Source organism: Ustilaginoidea virens, chromosome 4 (genome assembly GCF_000687475.1).
Source record: "Ustilaginoidea virens chromosome 4, complete sequence".
NCBI lineage: Eukaryota > Fungi > Ascomycota > Sordariomycetes > Hypocreales > Clavicipitaceae > Ustilaginoidea > Ustilaginoidea virens.
Genome location: NC_057319.1, coordinates 1,009,444 through 1,033,442, shown reverse-complemented (window position 1 = coordinate 1,033,442; position 23,999 = coordinate 1,009,444). Strand labels below are relative to the sequence as shown.

The 23,999-nt window shown below is 50.9% G+C and overlaps 4 protein-coding genes across 4 annotated transcripts; 2 read left to right on the top strand and 2 right to left on the bottom strand.

Annotated features, from left to right (window-relative positions):
* Positions 1-10,811: 10,811 nt before the first annotated feature.
* Positions 10,812-12,560, bottom strand: UV8b_04822 (uncharacterized protein; the record flags this gene model as incomplete). Its single annotated transcript, XM_043142320.1, has 1 exon — positions 10,812-12,560. The coding sequence occupies one exon, from the start codon at positions 12,558-12,560 to the stop codon at positions 10,812-10,814; it is 1,749 nt and encodes a 582-aa protein (XP_042998254.1).
* Positions 12,561-14,982: 2,422 nt separating this feature from the next.
* Positions 14,983-15,453, top strand: UV8b_04821 (uncharacterized protein; the record flags this gene model as incomplete). Its single annotated transcript, XM_043142319.1, has 2 exons — positions 14,983-15,241; positions 15,311-15,453. 2 exons carry the CDS (start codon positions 14,983-14,985, stop codon positions 15,451-15,453), a joined length of 402 nt encoding a protein of 133 aa, XP_042998253.1.
* A 362-nt stretch (positions 15,454-15,815) lies between these two features.
* On the top strand, positions 15,816-17,706 carry UV8b_04820 (uncharacterized protein; the record flags this gene model as incomplete). Its single annotated transcript, XM_043142318.1, has 4 exons — positions 15,816-16,033; positions 16,121-16,282; positions 16,345-17,225; positions 17,297-17,706. 4 exons carry the CDS (start codon positions 15,816-15,818, stop codon positions 17,704-17,706), a joined length of 1,671 nt encoding a protein of 556 aa, XP_042998252.1.
* Positions 17,707-18,752: 1,046 nt separating this feature from the next.
* Positions 18,753-21,614, bottom strand: UV8b_04819 (uncharacterized protein; the record flags this gene model as incomplete). The annotated part of the gene is made up of 1 exon (XM_043142317.1): positions 18,753-21,614. The coding sequence occupies one exon, from the start codon at positions 21,612-21,614 to the stop codon at positions 18,753-18,755; it is 2,862 nt and encodes a 953-aa protein (XP_042998251.1).
* Positions 21,615-23,999: the final 2,385 nt, after the last annotated feature.

Below are 23,999 nucleotides of genomic sequence, written 5' to 3'. Positions count from 1 at the left end.
AGTAATCTAATGTGCCCTAGTGCGGAGGGAGACTAGAAGCCTTCTCCTTATTAAAGAGGTCGGTAAATTCCTATAATTCTATTGGGAGTACCTATGGCTCTTACGATTATAGGGCGGAGTCTTAATAAGGTAGTAATATAATGCAGAGGATGCATATTATCTCCTATAAGCTTATTGTAATAAAAGAAGTCGACCGGTCTTTAGAGCGTTTCGCCCGCTTTAGTATACCGTAGAAGATAGAGCTAAAGATATTTACTGTAGTCGGACCCTATTATCTTCTCGTCGATTCCTTAACGATAAGGCCACCTACCGATCCGATCTTTAATTAGCGCCGTTTCGCCTACAGTATAATATTATAGTGCTCTATCTAAGGTATCCTAAGGATAATATTATAGGTAAGGCCTAGGATAATATAAAATATAACCGTAGAGGGCTATCTATTGATATTAATCGCTATATAGACGATATAGGTAATAGAGGAATGCATTACCTTATGTTCTCCTAAACGGCTCCAAATATCTACTACCGTTCTGATTTCCCTATATTATAGTAAATAGATAGATTAGAGGCCTAACCGTTATACTATCTTTTCGCTTATAGCGCTATAGTAGTTATATCCCAAGTCGATTAAGGTATTAATAAAGGTATAGGATTTATATAAAATTAGTACTAAAAAGGGGTATCTATCTATTTGTTCTGCGATCTCCTTTAATTCCTTTTATAATTGGGCCGGGGTCTATATATATATCTTAAGCCCTTTAATAAGATTAAATTTAAAGGCTATTCTTTTTCCTAATCTTTATTGCTATTTTCGACCTCTACGACTCGTAAATCTAGTGAGGCCACCTTAACTATATCTGGCCGGATTACTAGTAGTAGGTGGTATATATTCCTTTAATATTTAGAAGAGCTGTATTAAAGATAAAGACCTTTCTTCCTATATTCTTTATATTATTTTATAGAGACCTATATCGCTCTGGGTGAATTACCCTTCGAGTCCAGTTTATTAACGCCTGATATTTATATATTACCTTTGGAATCCTGGGCGTAGGTTAGTCGGGAATGGGCCGAGCCCGATTAGTAGTTAATAGTTAGGCTAGTCTCGATATCGATAGCAATTTATCGGTAGTAGTCTACTGCTGAGTAGTAATTATAATAGGAGACCCTAAGGCTAATAATCTTATTAGCTATACGAGTATTAAGCGCCGATTAGAGATATTCTAGCTTAACTTCTTTAGGCTAACCGAGACCGCTAATAAATGTAAATTTTTCTTTAAATCGTATAAAGAAGGCGGCAAAAGGTTCCTTAGGGCCTTAGCGTAAGGAGTGCTTAAGCTTAGTGATAGTGCGATCCTACTAGTGCGGGTCTTTAAAGAGATATTAGAGGTATTTAAAGAACTTTATTATATTATAATCGTAAGCTGTACTATTCTCGAAGAAGGCCGCGACCTATAATTAGATTGTAGACAATAGGTTCTAAAAGATAAATATCTATTAAGTCTTTTTGTCTCTAATAAAGTCCCTATCGACCTCGAGCTTATATTGCATAAAGGTCCGCCAGGCTATAAATATAGCCTTTTTGCTATTAAAAGGGTCCCCTATTAGGATCGGCTTACGCTTTAGCTAGGTATCCTAAGTAGTAGGGAGGGGGTCGTTCTATTATATAATTAGGGCCGGTTGGGTAGCGTTTTAAGAGCTATTTGACTAGTTCGCGAGGAGGGTCTATAGTAAGGCGGCAACAGCAGCAAGGTATTACGCATTAGTCTGTATCTGCGCCTCTATCTGTTATAACCCTAATGCGAGTTGCTCTACTCGGGTATATATATTACATCGGGGGCGTTATAGTCTCGGGTTATCTATACCCGTTTCTCTAGGTGTACTTATCTCGATATTTTATATAGCCTGCATTATCGGCTCCATAATATGAGGTTATAATAGCAAGGCTAAGAGAGTCTATTTAAATGTAAAGGACTGGCCCTAAGGCTACTGCGAATAGGCGTCGAATAAATATATTAAATAGACTAAGGAGGAAAAAGAGAGAACCCGAATAGGGGGCTCTCGATAGTCTATTTAACCATACGTTGGCATGGGTCGGGGTCCTGGCGTAGTCCTGTGACCCCGTGCTGCTGACTCATATGACCCTACCTAGGCTAGGCACGGGCGCAGCCCGAGTCCTAGCCATATTATGGCGCGGGCGTAGCCCGAGCCCGTAATACCTACCTAATTTAAACCTCGATCGCTAATAATCTCCTTAGGGAAGCTATAAAAGCGCTATTAGCACTATTGGAAGCGTTCTATATAGTCTTCTGCTCTTATTAAGTGTATAGCCTTAAGCTAGATATATTTCGATAAGCGATCTATAATAACTATAAGGAATCGCGGGTCGGAGGTATTACGGGCAGGAAGGTCGGTTATAAAGTCGACCGATATCTGCGACTAAAAGCGGTCTGCGATTAGTAGCGGTTGCAATAACCCCTGGCATAATTAGCGGCTCTTATATACCCCGCAGCATTAGTAATTCCGAATATATCTCGCTACCTCAGACGATATATTATCGAAGTGATAATCCTATTGTAATAGTTAGAAGGTAGTGTTTTTCCCTAGGTGGCCCGCAATAGGCGAGTTATAGTAGTATTAGATTACTATAGTGGTTAAAGGCTTAAATGATGGAAGCTATACTTATGCCCGGTAAAGGAGTATACTATATGCATTTAGGGTATAGTCGGCAATTTATTTTTATATTACTGCCTTTATTAGAAATCGTTATTCTTTATTTGCGACTGCTATCTATCGGGCCTAATATATACTATCTTTAGATATCGCTTAGTCCTAAATAGCTTAAAGGTAGGAATCGGCGAAGATATATAGGCCGTAAGGTAAGGTGGTCTATAGGGCTAAAGTCGGTATTATCTTACCTTTTATCTTATCCGTATCGAGTGCTAAAATAGATAGTAGTTTTAGGATTTAGCCGATTCGCGGCTTTATCCTATCTACTTCTTATTCCTATTAAGAGAGCATATTAAGGTATTAGGCTTATAACCCTAGCCTATACCGAAGATAGAAGTTAAAGAGCGCTAGAGTCTTAGCCTATTAGGCTTATCGCTTAGATATTTCTCGTAATCAGGCGAAATACTCTAGGTTTTTATAATCGGTAAGGATAGTAAAGGGGGAGGCTATTAAGTAGAATTCTATTAACTATACCTTAAGGCAAAAGATAATAGCGAGGAATTCCTTATTATATATAGTATAGTTCCATTCTATATCTAATAAGCAAGTAGAATAGTATACAATAGGGTAGAGTATACTATCCTCCCCGATTTACAATAGATAGCCGCCGAGGGCTATACTAGAATTATCTGCCTTAAGGACCGTCTCCTTATCGGGGTCCTATTAGGCGAGAACTAAAGATAATATAAAATACTACTTAAGCGCTTAGAATACCGCCTCTTTTTCGTCTAGCTATTAAAATAAGACCCCTTTCTTTATTAGCCTAACTAAAGGGTCGATAAGGCGGGAGAAGTCTAGGATAAAATCGCAGTAGAAATTAGCAAAACTAAGGAAACTATAAACGCCTTTTAATTTCGTAGGTGCTTTTTAGTTCTAGATAGCCTTAATCTTTTCGGGGTCTAGATAGATTTCCTTTTTAGCTATTACAATATATCCTAGGTACTAGACCTCTTTTACTGCAAAGTCGCACTTATTAAGATCTAAATTTAAGCCGGCCTTTTATAGTTATCAAAAGACTTCCTTAATGCGCCCCATATAGTCCGCCTTTATTCCCCTAGTATAGATTAAGATATCATTAAGGTAAATAGTTATAAAGTCTTTTAGTATATTCCCTAAGGCCCCATTAATATATCTTTAAAAGGTTGCAGGGGCCCTAATTAGGCTAAATAGCGTAATAAGCCATTCAAATAGTCCGAATTATATACGGAATACAGTTAAATATTTATCGCCCTCTGCAATATATATCTTATAGAATGCTACGCGTATATTAACTTTAGTAAACTATTTCGCTTAGGATAAGGATCGTAAGGTCTCTTTAATTAAAGGGAGGGGGTATTAATCTTAGACTATAACCTTATTAAAGGCCTAATAATCGACGTAAAAATGCTACCCGCTATTCCCTTTTCTGGCTAGTAGGACTAATACTGCTGCCGATAAGGAGCTCGCATAGATCTATCTTTTATCTATTAGGTTAATTACTTATTTTTAAACCTTAAGTAATTAGTCTCGTGGCATATTATATAATGGGCCCTAAAGTAAGTCTAGCTAGCTCCTATCTATAGTCTTTTTAAGCTAGATATAGTAGTCTAATATACCCTAATATAGAGGGAGACCGGAAGCCTTCTCCTTATTAAAGAGGTCGGTAAATTCTTATAATTCTATCGGGAGTACCTATAGCTCCTATAATCGTAGGGCAGAGTCTTAATAAAATAGCAGTATAATGCAGAGGATACGTATTATCTCCTATAAGCTTATCGTAATAAAGGAAGTCGACCGATCTTTAGAATATTTCGCCTGCTTTAGTATACTATAAAAGACCGAGCTAAGGATATTTACTATAGTCGGACCCTATTGCCTTCTCGTCGATTCCTTAACAATAAAGCTACCTACTAATCCGATCTTTAATTAGTATTACTTCGCCTATAGTATAATATTATAGTACTCTATCTAAGGCATCCTAAGGATAATATCGCAGGTAAGGCCTAGGATAACGTAAAGCATAATTATAAACAGCTATCTATTAATATCGATCGCTATATAGATAATATAGATAATAAAAGAATATATTACTTTATATTCTCCTAAACGGCTCTAAATATCTACTGCCGTTCCGATTTCCCTACATTATAGTAGGCAGATAGATTAAAGGCCTAACCGTTATACTATCTTTTCGCTTATAGCGCTATAGCAGTTATATCCCGAGTCGATTAAGGTATTAATAAAGGTATAGGATTTATATAAGATCGGTACTAAAAAGGGGTATCTATCTATTCGTTTTGCAATCTCCTCTAATTCCTTTTATAATTAGGCTAAGGTTTGTATATATATCTTAAGCCCTCTAACGAGACTAAGTTTAAAGGCTATTCTTTTTCTTAATCTTTATTACTACTTTCGACCTTTATGACTTATAAGTTAAGCGAGGCCACCTTAGCTATATTAGGTCGGATTGCCGGCAATAGGTAGTATATAAATATCTAATAATTAGGAGAGCTATACTAAAGATAAAGACCTTTCTTCTTACGATCTTTATACCATTCTTTAGAGACCTATATCGCCCTAAGCGCGCATTAATTACCCTTTAAGTCTAGCTTATTAATACCTAATATTTATATATCGCCCTTAGAATCCCGGGCATATATCGGTCGGGAATAGGTCGAACCCATATAGTAATTAATAGTTAAGCTAGTCTTAATATCGATAGCAATTTATCGGTAATAGTCTACTGCCGAATAATAGTCATAATGGGAGACCCTAAGGCTAATAATCTTATTAGCTATACAAGCATTAAGCGCCGATCGGAGGTATTTAAGCTTAACTTCCTCAGGCCAACTAAGACCACTAGTAAGCGTAAGTTTTTCCTTAAATCGTATAAAGAAGGCGGCAAAAGGTTCCTTAGGGCCCTAGCGTAAAGAGTGCTTAAGCTTAGTAATAACGCGATCCTATCGGTATAAGTCCTTAAAGAGATATTAAAGGTATTCGAAGAACTTTATTATATTATAATCGCAAGCCGCATTATTCTCGAAAAAGGCCGCGACCTATAATTAAACTATAGACGAAAGGTTCTAAAAGATAAATATCTATTAAGTCTTCTCGTCCCCAATAAATTCCTTATCGACCTCAAGCTTATATTACATAAAGGTCCGCTAGGCTATAAATATAGCCTTTTTGCTATTAAAGGGGTCCCCTATCGGGATCGGCTTGCGTTTTAGCTAGGTATCCTAAGCCATAGGGAGGGGGGCATTTTATTATACGATTAGGGCCGGTTAGATAGCATTTTAGGAGCTATTTAACTGGTTCGTAAGGAGGGTCTATAGCGAGGCAGCAATAGCAGCGAGGTATTGCGCGTTAGTCTGCATCTGCGCCTCTATCTATTGTAATCCCGATGCGAGCTACTCTACTCGGGTATATATGTTATATCGGGAGCATCATGGTCTCGGGTTGTCTATACCCATTTCTCTAGGTATACTTATCTCGATATCTTATATAGCCTACATTATCGGCTCTATAATGTAAGGTTATAACAGTAAGGCTGAGAGAGTCTATTTAAATGTAAAGGACTGGCCCTAGGGCTACTGCGAATAGGCGTCGAATGAATATATTAAATAGACTAAGGAGGAAAGGAAGAGGACCCGAATAGGGGCCTCTGAGTAGTCTATTTATGCCCGTATGTAGTACGGGCCGAGTCCTTAGCGAGCCCTCGTGACCCCGTGCCGATACTCCTTAGGCTAGTCGCAGGCGCAGCCCGAGTCCTAGCCACATTATAGCGCGGGCGTAGCCCGAGCCCGTGACATAGGTTAATATTTAATGTATTTCCCTAAGTATAGGCGATTCTCATTATTATGCGGTGCCGTTCTACCTACTAAAAAAAGACCCCTTCTACAGTATGTAAATATTAGCTGATTTGGTCGAAAGGTTGTATATAGGAGCTTAAAATTTACAGCCTGGATAGGTAGCTATTAAAAGAGGCGTTAAAAGATTCCAAGGTACCCTTATAGCCTATAAAATTTAGTTGATGGAAGGCAGGGTATAGGTGGGTCCGCTATACGTCTAATGAGTGAGAATACTGTTTGGTGAGTAACGTAAAGGCTGACTCTGGGTTAGTGCACCAGTTGATAGCGGCAGCTGGTCCTTCTGTGCAACTATTCTTGATAAGTAATAGTAAAAGTGCTTGCTCTAAGTCGTTAAATTTGCTAGCAATAGAAGGATCTTCGATAAATTTAGCGATATTAAATGCCCTAAGTTAAATCATAAGGGCCTGTTTCTATTAATCGAAGTTAAATGCCCCCCTTAGCTTTTAGGATTCCTAGAATCCGTTGGCTGTTTTGGCTAGTTCTTTGATAGCTATAGCGCTAATTTGGCTGCTAATGCTGGATGGAACCGGCAGGGGTTGCTGGGCTTTAGGTGGTAATAGTGGGTTATTTCCTTTACCCACAGGGGTTTAGAAGGTATCTATATCCATTATATCCTGGGATGGTGGGCTAGTAGCAGGCTTGATTAGTCTGTCTACTAAGGTGCCCACCTTATCAGCCAAAAAATCGATTTTAGAATTAATTCGATTAAATTTATAGTTAAATTCTTTTTTTATTTCCTATTGGTCTTCCCTAAGCTGGGCAATTTCCTAGTCATTATCAGATTCTTCTACCTCTACCGTATAGCTTAGGTTATCGGTAGGAATGTTCTGACTGGCCATTATAAGAAGAGAAAAGGTGCCGGAAAGTCTTAAAAATGCGAAGAAAATCAAGACTGAAAATCTAGATAAAACTAGAAGAAAGCTGCGTTAAGGAATAACCTTAGAAAATCCTATTGTAAGAATGTGTTGCAGCTTAGTATAGTAGCTGGGTTCCTAAATCTGGGATAATCAGTCCCTTACTGCAGATTAGTAATATCGTTAGTTAGATTTCTGGGAGGTTAGCTGCTAAATGCGTTAAAATCCTAAGTTAGCGTAAAAAGGTCTTAAGCTGGAAGCCTTAAGACACCGGGCTTATAACCTGTTGCAAAATGGTGATTCAGAACACTATTGGAAATGTACTGGATACCGATAGTGGCGTACAAGGCGTTGCAGAATAAAACAAAGAGCTGGTTAAAGATTTAAAGCGCACAAGAGGTTGACCAGAGCAAAGATGTCAGGGAAATCTGATTCTAATTGTTGTTAACTATTCTAGCTAGAAAGAGGGAATTTTGGGCATATTTCTACTATCTTGAAAAAGTGGTTGAAAATAATGAAAAACCGCAAAAATAGCGAAAAACCCGACGAAAAGTCGGTCTGCCCAGCCGTGCCTAATATCCTACCCAATGCCTACCCAACCAAGCCCAGTGGCTTATAGCGGTGTGCCGGATGCCCTATAACAGCCTGCCGTACGGGCCGGAAGCCCTATATCGGTCTGCCGTAAATGACCGGTGTAGCGGGTGACTGTATGTAGAAGGCCGAAAGTGCTGGTTTTGCCCATTTGGTAATCCCGTAGAAATGCGCCGCCTGTTGTGGGCCCTGTGGCCCGCTGTGACCGGCCGCTGTGGCCGGCTGTGGGGCGCTGTGCCGGTGCCGTGACCGGCGCTGTGGCCCACTGTAATCGGCGTTGTGGGGCGCTGTGCCCCACCATAGCGCCTGGTATAGCCACCGCGATATCTCAACGTAGAGACGTCGTACGGTAGCGAGACCAGTACCAAAATACAGCTAAAAAGGCGCTGATTTCAACAACTAGCAATCTGACCCAGATAATATCGTAAGATTAAATAAGCGCCTTCAATAGCAGCTAAATAACCAGGATTATAGCCTATAGTACATCAATTTTATTGCAATTCTCAAGGTCACTATAAAAGCAGAGCCTTACTAGCTAGCTAGATAGCACGAGACTGTCTGCGACCTGTGAACTAATCTTAGTATAATACTAGATTTTTCACCAAGTCCTAAGACTATACAAGTGCTATAAAGCAGGGCAAGTGTAAAGGCAAGGCAAATATAAGATAACCAGAAAACGCAGGGAAGGTAAGAAGTTAAGAGGCATATAGTGCATTAACAGACTCGATTGTGCTACCCTTCTACTATCTAGAAAGAAGGGGGAAAGCTATCCTATATATACACGAAGGAGGGGTGGGCCCAGGCATCCAAGGTAGCCAGTAAGAAAGCTCCCCGTAATGCTCGCTTGCCACGTATACAATACGTCAGCAGCCCCACTATATCGGGCCTTTTCAACCACCCTAACCACCGCACTAGTAACTAGTCACCGCACTAGTAACTAGCCACTACGCTAGTGACTACCTACCACACTAGTAGAATACCCACTACACTAGTGGGCTAGCCACCACGCTAGTAGACCCACCATGCTAATTTAGCAATGCCACACCTTTTTAACAAGGCCTACCTTAAGGCCTACCTTACTTGATATACAGTAAATAATCCACTGAAAATCCTTAAGGTAAAAGGCAAGGGCCTAGGTTGGTAAGACCACCGTAAGTCTAAGAGACGGTATAAGGGCCAGGAGGTTAGTAGACCAGTAGGGCATTAGGCCAGCAGCCTAGTAGGCTACTATAGGATTTTAACAAATTTGGCCCTTAATACAGCTAAGATCTTTATATTTATTGATGGATCCTTTACCAATAATAAAGATTTAAGCTCACAGATTAGTTATATAATTATAATAGGGAATAAGGCAGATACTACGAATAACGCCTTCTAGCTAACCGGTAATATCGTTACTTATAGCTCTATAAAGAGTAAGCGTATAATGCGCAGTATATTCGCTTTAAAGCTGTATAGTATAATATAAAGGGTCGATATTGCATATGCGATAGGTATAACCCTCAATATAATTACTAATAGGCTAGGATTGCCGAAGATCCCTACTATTATATATATAGACTCGTTTTTATTATATAAATGCTTTATTAAGCTAGGCACTATAAAGGAGAAAAAGCTTATAATAGATATTATAGCCTTACGATAGTTATATAAGCGTCAGGAGATATATAAGATCCGCTAGATTAATGGGTATAATAATCTTGCCGATGTAATAACTAAGGGAATGCTAAATAAAGCCCTTAAGACCTTCGTTAACTATAATAAGGCTATTATATATATTAAAGGATAGGTAAAGAGACCGGTCAATATCTGACTGCATTTAGGAGGTATTAGTGATATCATGAGTGGCATATATATGGATTTTCTTATGTTCGATATTGTGATTTCCTTATATTCAATGCTGCATTTATTTTTACTCGTTTATTGCTATTATATCTATTTTGGCTTATTTATTACTGCCCCTTTTTGCCCCTTTTCTTTTAGCTATAATATTCAATATACCAGCTATTATACGGTATAATCCTGCATAAGTTGGCCGTGCGGCGCGATAGTATTATCGGCGGCATAACCTGCCGAGACCGCGCCGCACTTTCTTTTCTATATATACGCCTTATATCCTAGCGATTCTAATATTTGCTTCTATAAAAAGAGAAGCTGCCAGTATCGGAATCGCTATCGCAAGGTGCCCAATTGGGCATATTGCGACAGATATGCCGCGCACACTGCTATATACGATATGGCTACTTTTGCCCCTTTACCCCTAAGCCCGGTAGGGCACGCGGGCAGCCCGGCCCGACTGCGCCAATATATATGACCATAGCACGCACAAAAAGGCTATATCGTATAATTACCCTCTTTTGCTTCCTTTCTTTCCTTTTAGATAGTCAGTCATTAGTAGAGTAATCAAATCCTTTGCTTGGTGACCTTACGGTACATGATACCACGCGCGCGACCCTACGTACAACTGGGTACCCCTTGATGTGACACCAACAATATCGGCTTGGCGCTTCTTGTCCGTTCCCCGCGCCCGACTGCTCCCTACTACTCCCGAGTCCGCACTGATGCCGTCTCAAGAGCCCCGTACCCCCTTCTGCACAAACCACAAACCACAAACCACGTCGACGCGTCCGACGGCGGACGTAATCCATTTCCTTGCCCAGCACGGAGGGGACAATAATGACAAAAGCTGAAAGAAGAAGACTTGAGAAATAAAATTAGAATAAAAATAAAAACACACACAGAGAGAATCCCGCCCCGCCCCAACGCCGTGACCTTCAAAATGCACGCTTCACCTCTTCTCGGCAGGCATCTGGCTCGGCGCGTTCTCGTTGGTCACTCCGCTGTAGGCCGGCCGCGACTGCAGCCCGTCAAACGGCCCCGACAGGTTCTCCGCCATGGCCTCGTCGTAGCTGGGCGGCGCGTCGTCGTACGGCGGCGCCGTCTGGCCCGGCTGCAGCTGCGGCGGATACAGCGGGTCCTGCGGCGGGCGCTGCGGCACCGACGGTCGGACCTGGCCCTCCTGGCTGTCGGGGCGCGCGGGCGACCCCGGCGCCGAGCTGGCCCGCGGCGGAAGGCGCGGCGGCACCGTCAGCGTCGCCCGTCCCGGGCTGGGGCGCGTGCCGGCCCTGGCCGCCTGGAGCAGCTCAGGCGGCGGCGCGATGCCCGAAAACACTTCGACCGCGGCGAAATGCAGCGGCAGGTGGATCGTCTGCGAGCTTGCGCCGACGACGAAGCCTGGCGACGACGACGACGGCGCCTCCTCGCCCCAGCAGACCCCGAGCCTCAGCTCCACCTCGTATCGCCTCGACAGGTTGCACGCGACAAACGACGGCGCGACCGTGTTGGGCAGCGGCCTGTCCCTCCACAGCGCGTCGGGCACCACCATTTCCGAGCCGGCCGCGGCGTCCGGCCCCGTCGTCAGGGGGATGCGCAGGTCGGTGCTGGACACGACGACCCACCGGTTGACCTTTTTGTTGTGCAGGTTGTGGGCGCGCACCTCGGTCGTCCCAATCAGGTCCATCTGGAACGACGTCAGGGTCAGCTGCTCGGGGCAGCCGACCAGCTTCTTGGCAATGAGGCGGAGCGGCACGGGCTGGTTGCACGTCAGCACGGGCGGGTGAGGCAGGCGGGCGGAAATCTCAATGGACGGAGCAGCCGCAGCCGCGGCCGAGTTTCCGACGACCGAGTCGGCCGAGCCACCAGGAGGAGGAGGAGGAGGAGGAGCAGACCCCGAGCCGGCATCGGGCCCGCCGCTTTTCCCCGCCCTGTCGGCCTTGTTGGCGAAAAAGAAGCCGCCGCTCTTCTTCTTGCGCGGCGGGGGCGTCCGCGGCTGAAAGGTAAAGGGACGCCGCGCAAACGCCTCCTGGCCGGTCCTCGGCGGCCGGGGCGGCTCGATGGGCAGGAACTTGTACCCCGTCTGGTGCCGCCAGTTCTCCTTCAGGATGCCCGGCCTCTGCACCGTGACCTTGATGTAGTACCGGATCTCGGCCTCGGTGGGGAAGCCCGTCAGGGACGGGGGCAGCGTGCGCGTGACGTGCCGAAGCAGCAGCTGCTTGGTGCCGTCCATGAACCGGACGCCGCCCATGCCGAAGAGGCCGGCGCCGGACGCGAAGCCGCCCACGCCGCCGAGCCCGCCGAGCTTGGCCATGGCGTCCGGGTCGCTGCACGCATTGTTAATCGGCAGCTTGAACTTGAAGGGGAACTCGTGCTCGCCCGGCTGCAACGGGAAGGCGCCGTAGGGGTTGGACGTGCTGGTGTGGTAGTCGTCGGGGAAGACCTGCTGGACCTTGTACAGGATCTTGTGGTTCTCGCTGACGATGCTGCCCGGGGGGCCTGGCATCGGGCCCGGCGGCCTCGACCGCGCGTTGAGGTCGTAGGGGCTGGGGACCTGCAGCGCCGTGATGGACTCGCCCTCGAGCTTGACGACGATGCTGCCGACCTGCTCGGCGCGGTTCAGCCCGAGGATGATGCGGCCTTGGACGTAGTCGAGGTTTGTGTAAAACTCGGGCCGGTTGTCCAAGGCGATGCGGATGGACATGATTGATGACTCGATCGATTCGATGATTCGATTCCCAGGATGGGTGGTGGGGTTTCGAACGTCGTCGGATGGGACGGGTCCGAGATGGGCGTCGATCGGACAGCGTGCGAGGGAGGCTGGTTTCGCGGAGTGGTGCCTTGGGCCAAGTAGGTAGACTGCCAATTTCAAGCAAACCTGGCAGTTGACGTGGTGTTTGACCGAGGACGGGGTCTGTTGGTCGCGATGCCAGTCCGGTCCGCCAAGTCCGGTCCGCCCGCAGAAGGGAAGGTCAGACGTCCAAGTGAGCGAGTGGCTGTGAGGTCATAGCTACATATGTACCAACCAGCTGCCCCCGCTCCACTTTGCAGCTGCACGGTGCACGGGAGGGCATCGGCATCTGGTACATTGTACCTACCTTATGTACCCTCCGAGTCCGCCGTCTGGCCTGCAGTCTGCGGTCTGCACTCTCTTTCATCCCTATCCTCCAACTGCAGAAGCTCGCGTCAAGAAGCATCTTTCCAAGTTACATGTGTAGGGAACCCAGCAGAGCCGCGCTTGGTGCGATTGGTGTGGCGTCACATTCTAGTGCAACCAGACGGCCTTGACAAGCCAACTTCCTCTGACGTCTCGGGTCAATACCAAGGTACAGTACATACCTCCTAAGGCAGGTTAGGTACCTCCTACCCAGCCTAGGGCCTGCATCGACCCTGCACTCCACTCCACTACCCGGTAGCTACCGCTGGTTGCCAGTGCCAATCACAGTCAGTCACCTGCCGCCGCTCGCTTCATCTGATACTGCACCGAGTAAACCACCAGACGGCAACCGTCTCCTGCAAACACCAAACAACCACCTCACAGGCCTCACCCTAACTATTAAAACCCGCCGAGCCGTCATCCGGAGGCAAGCCCAGCTCGTCGTCCCCGCCCCTCGAGCCGCTTTTGGTCGCAAAGCAAGCCATGATGCTCGCGCAACACGACGCTCCAGCGCGCTCCTCGCCCGGCTCTTATCAGTTGGAGATGCATACATGGGCTGCGTTGCGTCGCCATTTCTGCAGGGGGAGCCCGCTGGACATGGCGCTCCTGGTTCCTCCCTCGTCACATCCTTGTATATCTCGGAGGGGCGTAGGCTGTGTGACGTGAACAACCTTGGCGGGCCCAGTCACGGATTCAGGTTCCCCAAGCGACTTGTGCCCCGGATTGCGTCGCAGTTTAGCAAGGGGCCGTTTGAGCAGCAAGCCGTTGGCAGCTGGTGGTGACCATGTAACGCACGGGAAGGGGAAGCAGAGACATTGCCATCGCAGCCTCGAAGGGGACTTGTAACCCACGGCCATGTCAACCAGTCGCTGCGTCTTGCAGAGACCGACAGGGCCCCCCCACCCTCTCTCCACCCCCCGGGAAGCAAAGATCGGCGCCAAAGGGTCTGGTGGTGGGAGTGGCGCTATCGGGAAGAACTCAAATGTAGGAGCTGCCTCGCCCAGGGTCAGTACTGTATCGTCAACTGCATGTGGTGTGCGGGGCAAGGGAACGCCCTAATTTTAGCGTCAAGCTGGGGGCGAGTCCCACGGTATGAGAAGGCTGAAGCCCGGCCAGAGCCGCACTTGGTGTGCATCACAGACTCCCAGCCCGCCGAGCAGGGGCTTGCGGATATTATCAGCCTCTATCAAGTCAGATATCGTCATCTGGAGGGGTACCCGCAGGAAACAAAATTCCCAGGGGGGACTGACTAAGAGATGTCTGGTGCATGCAGCTTGTGCCCATACGTCCTCGTCGGGTTTGCTGCTGGCTCTGATGGCCAGCAAATGAACGGCTTCCATCACCAAGCCATTATTCGCCGAGTAATCATGGGCCGGGCCCGCAAGGGAACACCGAGACACCTTGCATCCAGCCTCATCTGGTGCTACTCCCATGCCTCCCATGCTCTCAACGCAAGCTCACGCACCGGACGAGCTGGCAAGGCAAAGGAAGGGAATGCAGAGTTCGTCTATTGTCCACTCCCCCCTGTCCCGGCGCAAGTATGTAGCACAAGCACACAAGTCCGCCCCGTCATTTGTCCTTCCGTTTCGGGACTTGAAAGGCTGCAGTGAGTGAATAAGCTTGCAGATCCCCACAGAGCGTGCGGGCGTCATCCGGCCGTTTCGAGAGGCGCATTCTGCGGCGTGCAGACATGTCCGCATTGCGACAGCCGCCTTATCGATCGAATCCGCCTGGCTGCTGACTGGATGCTTTGTAAGATGGAAGGATTCGCAGACTCTGCAGACTCTGCTTGTTCAGGCTCGACCGGGGCCGGGAGTGAGACTCCTGAAACAAGGGCGAGCGTGTGCTCGGCAAGAATCAAGGCTACAGGTTGAAGCCCGCTTGTCTGCTGCATTCCAGATGCATTCCCGCTGCATTCTTTGGTGCTTCCCAAGCTCTTATTAGTAATAATCACTGAACATTGGCCAGGATGCCAATGGTTGAGGAGAACCGCCGTCCTACAGTACTGCGGGAGAAGTTTCCACCCATCAGGGCTGGACAACCACAGATTGGCAAGCATAACTGGAAGCGGAAGCGGAAGCGGAAGCAGGGGGCGGCAGCGTGGCAAGATCGATCAAAGCCTCCCATTTTGGTATCATCCGCCCGCTTCTCGATCCAATTTCTGCGCCGCATGTCGTATACCGCGTACCGTCACCGCGTACCGAGCGCTCCGCACCGTTCCCGAGGCTGTAAGCATGGCCGCGGAGCCCGGGTTTGAAGCGAGACCAGGCAGGCAGAGGCGACGTCCTGGCGAACAGCCCCGACGAGGCACTGCGGACTGGAATCAAAGTGTTCCGCGGCCCAGGATGCCGGCAGCCTCCAAGAAGAACTGCAGAAGAACTGCAGAAGAACTGCAGAAGAACTGCAGAAGAACTGCAGAAGAACTGCAGATGAGCTGTGACGAGCCGTGACGAGCCGTGACGAGCCGTGAAGAGCTGTGATGGACTGCCGCCTCTGCGTTTTGCCACCCCATTCGTACGGCAGCGGAACCGGGAAGGAGCGACCAAACGTGTTGCACGCCTGGCGCGGGGGTGTCTGCGCCAGCCCCGGCAGCTGGTGGCCCAAATATAAGGTAGCAGCCTACTACCAGCCTACACCTACCTCCATACTCATGTATAGGTATATAGGTCTGGTACTTGCCGGCTTCAGACGTCCACGTTGGCGACGTAAGCATCTCTTTCCTGTTTGCGCCTCTCCTCGACTCAGCTCGTCTTGCGCAGCCCAACGGATCCGTCTCCTGCCGGTTACACGAGCAACTCTACCATGGTCGACCAGCTCGATGAGGCCCAGCTTCGGCGCTTTGCCAGTCGAGCAAGAAGAAACCTCGAGTCAACCTTGGGATTCATCTTGTCTCTGGTTTTTGTCGGCCTGCTGTTCACCGTCTTCCATTTCGTCGTCGGGCGGTCAAATCACCGCATGAGGACAAGGAGAAGAGAAAAGCCACCTGGGTCGCGGGTCCCATTCGTTTTTGCAATGGCTAGGTGCGCCGGGGCTTCACTCCCTCCCTCCCTCCCTCTTCCCCCAGGGCTCTTGTTGCTTCCTACGCTTACCTCGTGCTGGTGGAGCAGGAATGTCAGAAAACTCGGGCTGCGTCGGGTGAGGAGCGGACCGTCGCTGGATCGCGCCAGCATCGTCGCCCTCTACCTGGCTCTGAACCTCGTTGCTCTCTTCACCAACTTGGACAACAAGAACATGGCGCTTGAGACCAATGTCGCGGCTCGGTCTGCCTGGTAGGGTAATCCCACGAAGCGTCTCTTTCGAACCAGCCTGTTGTTACTGATGCTTCCTCAAGGCTCGCGATTGCCAATCTGCTTTTCGTCGTCTTCTTTGCGCTGAGGATCACGCCCCTGTCTTTCCTAGCGGCCCGGTCATATGAGCGACTAAACTGTCTTCACAGAGTGGCCGGGCTTACCGCCACGTCTCTCTTCATCATCCACGCATCTCTTTACTCCGGCTACTTCGCGGAAGCCGGCATGACCGACATTCTCTTGCGACGGTCGGATGTTTTCGGAATGGTTGCTGGCGTATCGTGGATCCTCATGGCGCTGGCGGCCGTCTGTCTCCGCCGCTGGCGGTACGAGCTGTTCTACCATGTCCACGTCTCGCTCTGGGTCGTCTCGGTCGTCGCCTTGGCTCTCCACCAGCCCGATCTTGGCCGCAAGATTCCCATCGGCACGGTGGTTGCCGGCTCCATGTGGGCGCTGGACCGCGTCATCCGCCTCGCCCGCCTCGCGGTCCACGGCATGAACAATTCCGCTACTCTTTCGCCTCTGCCGAATGGCGGCACTCGGGTCACCTTGGCAAAGCCCCCCATGGGCGCCTTTCCCGGGAAACACTGCTTCCTATGGATCCCGCGCATCAGGCTGCTCCAGACCCACCCCTTCACCATGGCATCTGCGGATCCCCTGGAATTCGTCGTGGCCTCCCGCGACGGCTTCACCCGCGACTTGCACAAGCATGCCGTGGACCACCCGGGCATCGTTCTCAAGGCGTCCGTCGAAGGACCGTACGGCGCCGCCCCAGACCCGTGGGCGTTTGAAACTGTGGTCCTGGTAGCGGGCGGTAGCGGAGCCAGCTTCACATTTGGCCTGGCTCAGGCGCTGTTGGGCCGCAGCACCAACAACAGCAACGTCACCAGGCGAGTGGTTTTCGTCTGGGCAGTCAAGTACAGCTGTAAGAGCAGCATCTCGTGGGCTCGCGCGCGGGGGGCGGTGGCTGATTACCTTGTTCTGACAATCAAAAAGCTCACTTGACATGGTTTGCCGAGCACCTCGTCACGCTCGGCAACGACGCCCGATTCTCCGTCGCCGTTTTCGTCACACGGTCGAGCCCGCCGTCGCCTTCCTCACCGACAAGAACGAGCTCGGCCGCGCCAGGCGACTCCGGCTCGTCGGAGGATCTGGAAAAACCTCCCCCGCCGTCCCCCGGCGGCGCAGACGGCCCCATCAGCCTCCCCGGCCTGCCGATCCAGTACCGCCGGCCGGACACGGCGCTGCTGATTCGCGAGGCCGTCTCCGCAACCGGCGCCTGCGAGCGGGTCCTGATCTCGACGTGCGGCCCGGCCCAGATGACGCAGCTGGTCCGCCAGACGGCCGCAGAGTGCATCCGGGCCGACGGGCCGAGCGTCCACCTGCACAGCGAGCACTTTGCGTGACGTGGCGCCAGGCGAGCGGGCCAAGCAGCGCCGTAGATCGCCCAGGTCGACGACCAAGCCGACCGACCAGACGACTTCATGTTGGATGCCATACCCACCACGTTACGTCACGTCGCTTCATGTCGTGTCCAGGTCCCCATCGCCCGCCCACGCTGCCAGTCAAGACAGCCAAGCTCCCAACAACCTGCCGCAATGGGCTCGCGACAACCAAGCCCTGTGCACAACAAGCAGGACTGGGCAAACCGGCCGGAACTTGTCCGCCCCACAAGCAGACGCATCCCAGCGCCAGCACGCAACGCAACGCAACACAACGCAACGCAACGCAACACAACAGAAACCAAAAAGATGGGATACGCGAGGCAAAAAACCAAAGACGGCATACGAGGGGCCAGAGCAGCGCAGCGCCTAGGGCAAAGACTTCGATCGTGCATGGCAAGTCAGCGGCCCCGCGGGATACGGACGGGTCCGGCCCCCCGGACAAGTCTTTACCCTTGTCTGAGCGACACCTGAGCGAGGGGTTGCGCGGCGTCCCAGAAACAGGCAAGGCATTTGGAAAACATAAAGCATAAGAATGCATTCTCTTGAAATTGTAGCCGGCTGGCGGCAAGATTTCGTTATATACATGCATGACAGTTCGTTGATGACGAGTCTTCCACGTCAGGACATCGCAACGTTGGTTTTCCACCGGGGTATATAGTTGCCAACATGAATCAGATGGCAGACGGAGAGGGAGACAAAGAGAAAAAGGGGGAAACAGAAACAGAAAGTGCACCAGTCCAAGAGCTGGGCTGTCTAGCCGCCATGCCGCATGTGTCGTAGTCAAAAGGGACAAAATCGCTCCAGGCTTTTTTACTTTACCCCGTTGACTCCAAACTCCCTAAAAGGACATCTTTTTTTATTTAAAAAAAAAAAGAGAAAAAAAAAAGGGGGGGGGGAGCAACAAAAAAAAGGAACAAAGAGTAATAAAGGGAAAGAAAAAAGAAAGGGAAAAGAAAAGTGCAGAAAAAAGCATGCTCTGTCGGAAAGTGCGACGACAAGGGCTTGTGTCAGGATGGCTGGGCTTCACCTTCGCTGTGTTCGGCGTGAGCCTGCGACGATTCTCTCCAAACACAAGTCTTGCCGCCCTGCTCCGAAAACGTGCCTGTGCTGGCGTCCAGCCCATGCGTGCTGTCGCCTAGGCTGGCCGTTGCTCGGTCGGCCAATCTCTCCTCGTCGGCCTCTTGCGGTGCCGCGCCAGCACGCGGCTTCTGGTCCACCAGTAGCTTGGCGCTCCTCGACGTCTCCAACCATAGAGGGTAGACGCCCGCGGCGGCTTGCAGCGCGAGGATGACAGTGTATGCCGTCTGAACGCTGCCTCCCCTTTGGATGATGGCGTACATGACGAAAGGAAAGAAGGCGGGCCCGGAGCCGCCCATGGTGATGAACGCTGCGGCGCGCTTGGTACGTCTCCCCTGACCGCGGAGGCCGATGGCAAAGTGCAGCGGCCAGATGGGCCCTTCGGAAAAGTAAAACAGCACCAGAGGCACCACCAGCATGTCGGCGTTTGGGGGGCGCAGCACGACGGGCAGCAGGGCGAAGAGGACGCTCAGGGCGACGAAAATCGCCAGGACCGTGCGAGGTTGCGGCAGGCGGCGGTTCGAAACCGAGAGGTATGTGACGCCGGCGGCGAGGAATCGCGAGGCGGCGAACGCTGCGTGTCCCACGAGCAGGTAATCTGGGATGGAAATGGACAAGCCGGGCGGCCTGTCCGGGTCATACGACGGCGGCCCCGAGGACGAGGAGCTTCCCGAGGCCGCGACAAACCCTACGGGATCTCCGTCTGGAAGGGCGGAAACGAGCAGGCTGCGGAAGAAGATGCTGTTGCTCTCCTGGCCGGCAACATACATGTACTGCGCAAAAACAGCCAGCGCGAGACTGACCGTGCGCAGCTGCAGCCCGCCAATGCTGCTGCGGTGCTGGGGGTTGACGGGCAGCTTGCCGGCCGCCACCTCGAGCTCGCCGTCGCTGACCTCGGGAAGGGGCATGTAGAAGAAGAACAAGCCCAGGGCGACGCAGAGCAGCGTGATGGCCAGGTACGTCCACTGCACGTTGATGAGCGTCATGGTTGACGATTTGGACATGCTCTCCCGGCTGATGCCCGTGAAGAAGACCTTTTGCGCCAACAGCCCGCTGACGACGCTGCCGATCGCCTGCACGGCCTGCGCCAGCAAAAGCCGGCATTCTCCGTACTCCGAAGACCCGCAGAGGACCATGAAGGAGTTGGCGGCCACCTCGAGCACGGAGAGGCCGAACCCAACCACAAAAGTGCTGAGCATGTAGCCGCCGTACGAGTTGGTCACGGCCGACGGCCAGAACATGATGGTGCCGATGCCGTAGATGCACAGGCCGACGATAAAGGTGACCTTGTATCCGCCCACGTTTTCCGCCTCGCTTCTCTCGTGCCGCTTCGATCGGTGATGCTCGTCTCTGCGAAGGAGCCACTCTCCCACGAGCAGCGGCCCAAAGAAGTAGCCGCCACCAAAGTACGCGCTGGTGAGGCCGAGTGTTTGCGCGTCCGACATGTCGTTGACAGCGGCGACGGCATTGTTGAGCGTGTTGAGGAGACCGTACGATATGCCCCACAGGAAGAAGAGTATGGCGACGATTGTGCAGTACTTGAACGACTCAAAGGCATTGGCGCGCAGCATGCTCTTTGGCTTGGTCATGTTGACGAACCCGAAATAGATGCCGTTCTCCACAGAGTTGGTGGACATGGTTGCGTGTGTTTGAACGCGAGCGGCGTCCGAGCCTGGGGCTGTGCTGTCGCTGCCGTGCCTCAAGTCGGGTGTGGTGAGGAACTCCACGGCGCTCATGGGGATGTCGTCGGTCGGACGGTTGTCGCTGGCCAAGTCCCCTCGTTTCGGCGTCGCCGTGGAATCTCGCGCAGCGCCGGGGAGGCGTCTTGCCGGTGGGGGGGTGTCGGGAGCACTGGTCGACTTGCACGTACGAGACAGTCGACTTCCGTAGGGATCGTGGAGCATGGCGGGCAGTAGCTTGAGGACCAAGGGCTTCAGGGTGGGTATGCAGGCACAAGCCATCCCGACATTGACCTCGACGGCGCTCCACATGAAGGAGAGCGATGCGTTCCAGGCAAAGTCGGCGCTTCCCCCAAAGCGCGAATCCGGGTTGCTCGACATGTTTGTCGGCAGGGAGGAGACTGCTTTCTGCAAGTAGTAGATGCGCACCACGTCGACAATGGTGACAAAGATGCCGAGGGAAAAGGTAACCAGCAAGATGGCCTTTTGCCGGATGGGCAATCGCATCCCGGTAAGCACGGGGATCGGCAAGGCCAGGATGGCAAGATCAGTAACAATGTTCACCGGGGCGGCGCAGATGAACTCGGTAAGAAGGGGGATGCATTTGGCGGAAGCGTCCGAGGTCGTCCAAGCCGCCGCGATTGGATTGCACTGAAAAATGTTCATAAATGTGAGGACCAGCCCCGAGAGGTTGACAACCAGCAGGGTGGCCCACGAAGCATATCGCAAGACGATCTGGGTGTTCTTGGCCAAGCGCAGGAAGAAGATCAAGATGCTGGTTTTCGTGGCCATGAGCGCAGGATTGTAGAGGATCGAAAAGACGTATTCGGCACGCCGTAGCTTCGACCAGTCGGCGTCGCTGATGTCTTCATCATGTCTCCCCAGACCGACGACGACGGCGTAGTCGATGGAGAAGGAGAGAAAGAAGGCCAAAAGCCAGGCCAAAACCATGATGTAATCGTCCCAACTGATTCGCCGGACAATGCAGCACCTGGAAATCATGCGGGCGCCGACAAAAACCGAAGCAAAAGCCAGAGTTGCCGTTGTGACGGCGAACACAGCCGGTCCTCGACTCGGCACCGGCACAGTGTCCTCTTCCAGGGGAGATGACATGGCGAGGCGAGGGTGCAGGCGCACATACAGAACCGGTTTTTGAGAAGAAATGGTTTGAGGACGTTGGAGGGAGGCTTATAGCATGTTATTTTGACTGACGGGCCATGTCGACGCAAACATGTTTCGGCGGCGATGGCATCGATGGTTTTTGATTGCTTCCAGAGCAAGTCGTGCCAAGTCTTCCAACGCAAAAATTCAAGCACCGGTATGTGTCAGTTAGATCAGCACAAGGTGGGTGCTCGAGTCGCAGCGGAAGTGGTATCTTGAGTGTCGTCCAGGAGTGCTCAGCTCGTTTCCCTGAGACGACAGCGAGGATTTCTTTTCTTTTTTTTTATCGCCCTGTGCGTGATTCCAAGGGATGAAAAAGGCGGAATTGGATTTCAAGATTGTCCAGTTCAGTGACGTCGGCATTGAGGAGCTCGGGGTTTAGCTTCCTGCCCCGATATGCACTCCACTTCAAGTGCCCGCCTCTTCCGGGCGAACAGATGCAGAGCCAAGCCTGCCGGGTACCACGGCCCTTTTGAACGGCAGATTGTAAAGGCACCAAAGCAGGGAAAGAGATGGATGCGGTGAAGCTGGTCCTAGATAATGAGACGGGCGATTATGGGACACACAAAGACGCTGTTGGGCACGGAAGCCGCTCTGTGTTGACAGGGACTTGGCCGCGGGGAGCAGCTGGCTCAAAGAAGTAGGGCAGAATGGGCGCACGCAAAAAGTTGTAAGATTGATGACGGGCAGAACTCTAATCCACGACGGGGGAGAAAAGGACCTGGGAAGTAACCCGAAGGAGGCTGTTAGGGCACAAGTCCATTGAGGGGGCTAGCACAGCAAGCGTCGATTCCCGCACATGAAGAGGGTCCAATTGATCCGTTGACTCCAACGCGTGTCGCTAAAACGGTGATGTAGGATATTTAGCCCGAGGTTGTGGAAGAGGGTGCAGGTCAGGTGCAGGCCCCAGGGTCGAGGGGGCGTCGATCGACCCTTTGGCGAGGCAAAAGCGACGGCCACGACAGCACCCAGCCCAGCACCGGGCTACAGGACCCATCACCCAGCACCCAGCACCCAGCACCCGGCGCTGGATCCCAGGTCCGTGTTTCCCGCTTGGGTATTGGTTCGCAAGACGGGGAGGGGAGATGGCGAGAAAAGGGCAGCCGAAGAGGCGGAGGGGTGGGAGCCTGAAGCCACGGCATTGGACGGGCAGGGCTGGCTCGGTTGTGGTTGTGGTTGTCGACCCAGGAAGGGCAAGTAGCTGGATCCAAAAGACAAAACTTAAAACGGAGTAAACCTTTACTGATTAAAAGGCGGCAACTGGACGTGAGCGGACGGAGGTGGAGGTGGGCTGTGGAGCCAGCAGACTCGACGACGGTCGGACCATTCCGTAAGGTCATGAAATGGGGTGGGGGGTGACAGGGTGCAGGCGGGCCCATGATGGACTGGGTGGATGATTTTCCTGTCATGTTGTTCATGTTGTACTACCCATCGTGAGAAAGACGGACGTATCTGATCTGCATGGTCGGATGAGAGGGGCGGAAGAAGAAGGAGTTGGAAAGAAATGGGAACGACGGAAAAATGATGAAAAATTACATGTCCCCCCTTCCCCCCCCCCCCCCCCCCCCCGCCCCCAAAAAAAAAAAAAAAAAAAAAAAAAACCCCACGAAATCGTTGCTTCGCACCTTCTCCATCTTGGACCGCAAGCAAGGGATCCAGCCCCTCCTGGCCCTTGCAAGTTTTCTCGCAACAAATTTGAAAGCATTGAATCCCCCTCGTCCAAATGTTCCCAACCAGACATGTACGACATGTACTCCGTATGTACGGAGTACTAACCGTGACACCACCAACCTTCAGCCTACCGGCCCTAAAGCAAAGGACGCGTCGGACAATTTTTATTGAACCACACCGATGCCACGCAGCCGAAATTACGGCTGACTGTACTAGAAACGTCGCCAATTGAGCATTGCGCTTGGGTCGACAAGGGTGAGCCAGTTGTGGCTCGTGAGTCATTCGCAACAAAGAGATGCGGTTAAAGAGGGAAAAAAAAAGAAAAAAAAAAAGGAGAAAAAAAGAGAGAGAGAGGGAGGGAGAGGGAGAGAAGGACGCAGGGTAGTCGCCCCAACACGACAGACAGACAAGCAAGGGGCGAGTTTTCGCTCGGCAGTGAGTGGGCAGGCAACTGGGCAACCCCAGCCAGAAGAAACTGCGGGAGACGGCACATGGAGAAGCTAACAACTACTAGGTGCGGGGGGGAAGCTCCAGGCGGGCTTGGAATCGAAAAAGCTTATTTGCAAGCTCCCTCAAGGCCTGGCAGCAAGCAACGGCAAGCAAGGGCGGGTTTCAGCCTTGGCGAACCTAAACACCCCCCCTCCCCCTCCAAAAGCTGCCGAGGAG